The sequence below is a fragment of the Etheostoma spectabile genome, unplaced genomic scaffold (assembly GCF_008692095.1).
Source record: "Etheostoma spectabile isolate EspeVRDwgs_2016 unplaced genomic scaffold, UIUC_Espe_1.0 scaffold456, whole genome shotgun sequence".
In the NCBI taxonomy this organism is placed as follows: domain Eukaryota; kingdom Metazoa; phylum Chordata; class Actinopteri; order Perciformes; family Percidae; genus Etheostoma; species Etheostoma spectabile.
In genome coordinates, this window is record NW_022605612.1 from 185,990 (window position 1) to 194,130 (window position 8,141).

Here is an 8,141-nt window from a genome sequence, read left to right on the forward strand (position 1 = left end):
TTTTGCAGGTGGGGCGTCCAGCTTGCGTTCTGAGCTTGATGAAGGTCAGAAAGGAGTTCCTGAAGACACAGAGATGGCTATTGAAGCTCTGGAGGCTTCCTGTGTAGTCAGAACCACAGCACAAGATACTGCAGGGGTCAAGGGCCAAAGCAAGGACAGTTGTAAAGGTTAGAATCAATCAATTTTATTTGTCATAAGAAATCATACAAGTTCATTCAAGTGTGGCTCCTTCAGTACTGTAAGTGATCTGATTTTTAAGCTCTGGGTACGTACTGTTTGTGTTTCAGTGACTTAAAGAAACTCAGATACTGTGCTGCACAAACAATTGTCTCACTGATTGTTATAACTTGAAAATATGATATTCCCAGAGTGAGAATCTTTAAAGGGTGATAGAATGGTTATGTATAGAGTATTTCACACTGTTTCTTAAGGTTTCCTTCATCCTGGTGCTGTTATAATGGTCCTGATGCTACCCTGTTATTTGGGCCTGGATTGAAACGAGAAGTTTTCTGTCTTATGTGGTCTGCTCATGAATATTTAGATGAGTTGCGCGATGATTGGTTGAGCAATGCACATACACACACAGTGGAGACGAGACAGCGGGTCTCATATTTCAGAAAATTGATGGTTAATTTGCAAATTTGGTAAGAAGGTGTAGGACTTCGGGAGCTCCACACAGTCTGACAAGACAGCGGCAGCCCGCTGGGTTTGGTAGTCCAGTTACCTGGAAACGGTGACTTTGCATGGAGTGCATCTGTGGTGTAGCCTATGTAAATTTCTGGCCGTGGCAAAGACCAGAGCCAAATAAGGAGGAGCCACATAGTTGACGTCAACTATGAGCTTTGCTGAGATCTGCCCGTTTTCTGAGGCAGTTTCAAAATGTGAAATTTGCAGAGGAAGATGTTTCAATGGGATTTTGAGGTTGTGTGTATGTTCTATTTACCCACCAAACTGACATTATTCAACTATGACAAGGTAAAATTGGTTTTGCATTCTATCACCCCTTTAAACTGGCTGAACTTTAACAGTGACCCTACACTTGGTAGATTGTGTGTTTTGGTTGGAGCCCTTCCCTCTGTAATGTCTGTAAGAACAGGATGTGGATGACTGTAGCTTTTCTCCCACGCTTAGCTGAATGTTTGTAAATTTTATCTTAGTAGCAGGGCAGCAGTAGCAGTAGCTCTTCTGGGCTCAACAGTCTGTCCACACATGTCTGCACATAAAGAGACAATGCTAACTCAACAATTGTAGCTTTTAAAGCTGCTGCATTGCCATGTACTTGTGTGTTTAGTTGTTGCAGTCTCTTGTTTTTTTTTTAAATATACTTTTCTTTCTTTTTTAATAGGTAGGCCTTAGTTTTATAGATAGATTAGTTTTTCAGCTTCTGAGACGGTAAACATCAAAAATCCTCCATGTGTTCATCCAGACGCTGTAATCTCAGGACCTTTGTGCAGTTTAAGAAACACTATACTGAGTGATAGTAAGCCACCAGCATTAGTCAAGGAAACATACCAGTTAGTATTGGTTAAAAAAATGTGTTTTATTTAATTTTTTTAATGTGATCAGTCTATTCATATACATTTTAAGCCATGCTAGCGCCGGAGCTTTGGGGATGTTGGTTGACTTAAGAGATCCCCTGACTTTAGCACCACCATGAAGTTGACAGTGAACGTCAGTTTTGTTCAGACATTCATGTATCCCTCAGAATGAATTGTAACAACTTTTTTGATCCTCTTAACTTTTCATCTAGAGACATCTTGAGATTAGTCTATATCCATGACGTTCCACTTGGGATTGCTCCGGTTCTTCTGGAAATTCCGCCAGATCACGCTGTCTTTGCCGGGATATCTGTTACCTTCTGCTTTCGTTGTGTTGGAATTTTAAACAACAGATTTCTGAGGACTATGGTTAACTACTCTTCAGATCTCTGCAGTTTAAATCCAGACAGCTATCTAGACTATCCAATCTGAGTTTTCTGTTGCACGACTAAAACAACTTTTGAACGTGCATGTTCCACTAAAACAAGTTCCTTCCCGAGGTTATTTTGCAGCTGCACCGTGGCTCTGTTGGGCACTTAGTGCCGCTCATGACAATTGTGATTGGTTTAACGAAATGCCAACCAGAGCACGTATTTCTTCTATCCCAGAATGCTCTTTGGACTAGCTAGACCCCCAGTGCTGTGGAGGAAGGTCTGGCAGTGCGAGACTATCCTCAGATCAGTTTGAATTTCTGTTTGCTAATTAGTAAATGCTGCTAACATGCTAAGTTAACATTACATCTGGTAAACAGCATTAACATTTTTATTTTGAGCGTTTAGCTCAAAACAAATGTCTGAACAGTGTCTATACGTACAGGCTCAGAGCCACTTGCATTGCCATATGGGTGTACTTTGCTTCACATATTTTCCCCTCATAAACAAGTCTGTTATACAGACTTGTTTTGTCATCTTCTATTTTTGAAAGATGATAATCCTTATTTTGAGATGATGCTAATCACCTGTAATCACTGAATATGTGACAGGCTGTAAGTGTGGAAAACCAGAGTCAACGCTATCACCTGTTAACATGCAGCAGGTCGCTTTCTTTTGGTCTCATTTTGTTTTGGCCTCTATCTCCTATCTCAGTAGATTACTGTAACACCAAACCGAGTAATCAATGGAAACGGAAGATCAGAGCGAGTGAGTACCTGAGTTTCACTTTTTTTTCCACATTTGTACGTGTGTTTTCTGTGATGTGTACACATAAATAGAAACATGCAGTGTTAAATATCAAAAAACTGTCAGTGGGGAGGTTTCCTAAGGGACAAGAAATGGCACTGCACAGTGACTATGTCTGACAGAAATGAACACTGCATGTAGCATGTACAACACTAGAGGTCAGTATTGTTGTTTTGAGAGCAGTTATTGCCAAAAGGTAGTTTTTTTATTTTAATTTTTTTAATCAAACTGCAGGTGTATCAGATTGCTTGTTTTGTCCAGGAACAAGGCATCAACTCTGTAACAGGCCTTTTTTTTTACAGCAGACATTTTGACTTATAGTAGGAAAAGCACAGAAATTCCGCCAGATGCATGTTTTATTTTCTGCTTTCTTTGTGTTGAAATTTTAAATTTGGTGGATTTATGAGGACTATTGTTGCTGCTCCTCAGATCACTGCAAGGTAAATTGACACAGCTAGCTAGACTATCGGTCCAATCTAAGTTTTCTCTTGCACAACTATTTTGCAGCAGCTCTGTGCGGAGTTTACACCGCCCATGACGATTCTGATGGGTTTAAAGAAATGCCAATAAACCAGAGCATGTTTTCTTCTCATCCCCAAATGCTATGTGAAGTAGCCAGATCCTCCTTCATCGCGCTATAATAGTCCTCATAAATCCACCAAATTTCCATTTTACTGTGAAGTCAACATGTCTTCTGTGAAAAGGCCTGTGTTTTAGTGACATAGCCAACTTAAGGAGAGTTAGTAATGATGACTAATACTCTCTATTGGTATTTTATTTTAGTTTAGAATAAACTATGATAAACAGCTAAGCCTTCACCAAGTTTTTAAAATTATTTTACTGTTTGGGAGGCAGAATGTCACTAAATATTCAAAATTAAAATTTTGTAGGATTTTTTTTTCAAATCGATCAGAGAACATTACATTACATTCATTTGGCAGGCACAGTTGTTGAAAGTGACTTACAATAAGCTCTCCCAAACAAACCACTAAGAGTGTCCTTTCTGCCCTAATACAGCCTTCCCTCTGATCTTCATCAAGCACTTCCAGAAAAGTTGGCCTCCGTACAAAGAGGGACCAGAGACTGTTCCTGAAGCAGACTCTGACTTTGAGGAGATCACTTTAGCAGGAAAAGAAACTGTATGTCACATGAAATTTATTCTAGATTTACTAGAAACACTTAAGATGAACTATATATGTACTTTTAGAACAGTCTTATCATTGAGAATTATGTGACTAGAGTAAAAGTATTTTTAATAACCCTGTGTTGGCAGACTTTATGTTCACTCACAAGATTCCTTTTTTTTTCAGAACTCTGACGGTAGTTCCAAGACATCAGCGGAGAAGAGCGAAGAGCACTCAGTTACAATTAAGACAGTCTGCAACTTGGCCACCCCAAAAAAACGCTTGATGTTATCTCTTTCTGAAAAAGAGAAACTTCTGAACTGGGACCTTCTGGTCACACCAGATGAAACTACAGTTAACACAAACACCAAAAACAAACATCAACATAAAGACAAGGTGGAGTTAGTAATTTATTAAGGGTATATTAATGGTTATAAAGAAGAATAGACTTGCATATTTTTTTTTCTCTCACTACTTCTTCCAGTATAACACAATGGTCCACAGAGTGATGTGAGCGAGATAAGAGGAGTTAATGTAAACCACATTGTTCCTGTCTTCTGTCTTATCAGGTACAAGCAGAGACAGAAGCAGATAAGCTTCAGACAGACTGGTGCCAGAACATGGAATCATCTCAGAGCCAAACCTCTGCCCCGTCCCCCTCAGCCTTTCAGCTGTTAGCAAACGCCTTCAGAAGGACATTTAGTGTGACTAATCCCTCCAGCAGGACCAACACTGCAGTCACAATGTTTGTATAAAATACTGTTCATAGTTTATTTTAAGCACCACATTAAAATTAAAGGAAAGATTAGGAAAGGACTCCAAACGTCTTATCAGTCTAAACTGCCTCTCTTGTAATTCATTTCTGGATTTAATTCAAATTGAATGTACATTATGATTTGTCTTTTGCTTTACTAGGAGGACCAAACGTGACGGTCACTGCAAACAGAGGCCCAAGTCAGAAGGAGTGTTGAGCTCTAGCTCCCTCTTAAGCACCATGGGTCTAGAGCCATCCACAGATGAGAAAAAAGCCGGCAAGCGTAAAGCTCGAGGGGCATCTGCAGGGGCCGATCCATGGGGTGCCGGGCAAGACCTTCCCTCTCTTTTACAGCAGGTTTCCATAAAAGGCTCCAGTCACTCTGGAGGGGTGTTCACTGACGACATGGCTTCGTTAACAGGCAAGAGTGTGAATTTGTTCTCATCTCTGAGCCTCAGGAAAAGGGAGGAATCGGAGAGTGAGGGGCAGGACCAGGAGGTGCAAAAGATCCTCATCAATCTCAGAACCAAAGGTTAGTGCAGTGATTCCCAAAGGTTTTGACACTTAATGCCAAAGATGCCTGAGCATTAGAGCATGTGGAGCAAATGCATCACCATTATTCAATTTTTTGAAGCAGTAGTAATTTTCCTACCCCACATTTTGTCTTTTTAAAAAATAAACTTGCAGCATTTGCAAAGGAACAAGAGACGAGTTGGCTTTTTGAAGTGTAATATGGTTATTAATATTTATGCATTAGTCCTGTTGATTTTTTTTATTTAGGATCTAATCTAGATTAATATAGGTGGTTGTTCCTTGACAAGAGGTCAGGTGGTGTGGAAATTTGTTTTATATTACAAAACCCCCAGACCCCCTTCCATTTATCCATGTTTGCTCCACGTAGCTGCACCCATTGATCATCATTTAAACCTGCATGACTAGATATGTGGGCTCCTTGGGAGCAGTACAACAAATTGTAAACACAACAATGACATATAAACACCTTATAATGTTATTATGGAAAATGTGGTTCAGTCAACACTTGATTATTAAAACACCCGATTTTGAAAACAAGGCATGTTTTTGGGTGATCTGGTGAGTGTAAATTGAACTCCTGAGGGAAATATCTTCTTAAACTTAATCGCTTGATCCTCAGCTATGTTCATTTGATTAGCTTAAAAGTGATGCACTATGCAACCCCTTGTAACATGCTGCCTATATGTCAATGAAATATGTTATGAATTTAGCCAAAGAGTAATGTTTCAAGTTGTCATGGAAAGATTAACACCAAGAAATAGTATAGGTTTTATAAGTTATACATGGAAACAGTACTTTGTTTGAACAAACTCAAAATGATTTGGCAATTCTCACTTTTTTAATTTCTCTTGTGTTAATCTAGCCTCCAAAAAACAGAATCTTGAAGAGCCTTCTTCCAGTGACGATGAAAATGAAAACCTGACATCCAATCAGAAGGTTTGTACAGGCCATTTCTATGTACCTGTAATTGTGCTGTATGTATACAGCACAATTCATGGAATTGTCACAGATACTGTATTTGCATGTTCTGTACTTCTTGTCCAAGCTGTGTCCAGCGAGACAGAAGAGGAAGCAGGAAAAGACAGTGGCCCAGCAGGCTAAAAGAGAACTACTGAAGAGGCTTCACAGAGCTCAGGTACAATTTAGTTTTATTCATTTTAATGGACTGGTTCACTGCATACCTTAATTGTGCAAATACAACTGCTAAAGTGTTTCTTGGAGTATTTTGCAACTCACAAATATTCGCCCTTACGTTAGCTACATTACGACATTAGTCCTAACATGGTTCATAATCCATTACAACCGATCATCATGGAAACATTTTAAAAACTTTTCCCACATTATAGGAAAAGTTCAATATTTTGGAAAATATACTGATTCCCTTCTTGCTGAGAGTAGAGTTAGACAAACATCTATGGGCTCAATATCAAGAGTGTCGGCTGATACATCGCTTTTGGATTGTTTAAAGGAGACATATGCTCATTTTCAGGTTCATACTTGTATTTTGGGTGTCTACTAGAACATTTTTACATGCTTTAATGTTAAAAAAAACTGTATATACAGCACAGGCCAAACATTTGTACACATCTTTTCATTTACTGTTCAATTCAATTTTCAATTCAATTTTATTTATAGTATCAATTCATAACAAGAGTTATCTCAAGACACTTTACAGATAGAAAACTCCAGAATTTACAGGACCCAACAGTTCTAGTAGTTTCCTCCAGAGCAAGCAACCGTGCGACAGTGGCGAGGAAAAACTGCCTTTTAGGCAGAAACCTCGGACAGACCCAGGCTTTGGTAGGCGGTGTCTGACGGGCCGGTTGGGGTTAGATGAAGAGTGGTAATAACAAAAATAGAAAATTAGTAGTTTGTAGCAGTTCTTTGTGTAGTTCATGGCATAGCAGGACGCTGTGCGGCATTACAAGGCACAGCAGGACATAGCAGGAAGTAGCAGGATAGCAGGGCACCGCAGTTGTAGCAGTTGAACATGGCATACACCGAACGTGTATAGCGGGCCATGGCGACAGCTGCTACCTGATTTCGGAGCTCTCTGATCCAAGGGGAAAATGCTGGGGAAAAAGAACATAAGGACTCCGGGGAATGATCTCCAGAGCTACTTTAGTAACAAGCATTTCGGGACATGATGCACATAAATGAAAAGATGAAAGATAGAGGAGAGAGGAGTCGTGTATCAAATAAGTCCCCAGCTGTCTAAAATTATTACAGCAAAACCAAGAGAGACAAGGTAAAGAGAGTCCAGCCCGGCCGGGCAAGAACTCTCCCCAACCGGATGGGCTGTATCCAGTCTCCCTTTAGTTCTATTATATTCTTGATTATATGATAGATAAATCTGAAAACTATGTGAACTATGTGACTAACTACTACTCCCTAACAATATTTGATTCTATGCCCTAACTAGTGTATCAAAATAAGTCCCCAGCTGTCTAAAACTATTACAACAAAACCAAGAGGACGAGGTAAAGGAGCTCCAGCCCGGCCGGGCCAGAACTCTCCCCAACCGGATCGGGCTGTATGCCAAGTCTCCCTTTAGTTCTATTTATCTGATTATATGATAGATAATCTGAAAACTATGGACTAACTACTAATCCCTAACAATATTGATTCTATGCCCTAACTATAAGCTTTTCAAAAGGAAAGTCTTAAGACTCTTAAAATGTGGAGACGGTGTTGTCTGCTCCCGGACCAAACTGGAACCTGGTTCCACAGTAGAGGAGCCTGATAGCTGAAGGCTCTGGTCCCGTTCTACTTTTAGAGACTCTAGGAACTACCAGTAACCTGCATTCTGGAGCGTGTTCTATTCTAGGTTGTAGTACTATAAGCTCTTTAAGATAGAGGAGCCTGACCATGAAGAGCTTTGTAGGTGAGAAGAAGGATTTTAAATTCTATTCTGGATTTTACAGGAAGCCAATGCAGAGAAGCTAAAAGCTACTGTGTTTCCTTTATTTTCATGACTATTTACATTGTATCACTGAAGGCATCAAAACTATGA

At 39.7% G+C, this 8,141-nt stretch overlaps 1 protein-coding gene across 7 annotated transcripts in view; it reads left to right on the plus strand.

The window, feature by feature from the left end:
- LOC116686714 (F-actin-monooxygenase MICAL2) overlaps positions 1–8,141 on the plus strand; it is an 81,144-nt gene that overhangs the window by 63,564 nt on the left and 9,439 nt on the right. For all 7 annotated transcript variants that reach the window (XM_032511740.1, XM_032511738.1, XM_032511742.1 and 4 more), the window contains 8 exons: positions 9–167; positions 2,627–2,677; positions 3,734–3,855; positions 4,027–4,236; positions 4,410–4,585; positions 4,756–5,126; positions 5,991–6,064; positions 6,174–6,263. In XM_032511740.1, the coding sequence (XP_032367631.1) occupies positions 9–167; positions 2,627–2,677; positions 3,734–3,855; positions 4,027–4,236; positions 4,410–4,585; positions 4,756–5,126; positions 5,991–6,064; positions 6,174–6,263 (1,253 nt within the window). The remainder of the gene's footprint in view (positions 1–8; positions 168–2,626; positions 2,678–3,733; positions 3,856–4,026; positions 4,237–4,409; positions 4,586–4,755; positions 5,127–5,990; positions 6,065–6,173; positions 6,264–8,141) is intronic.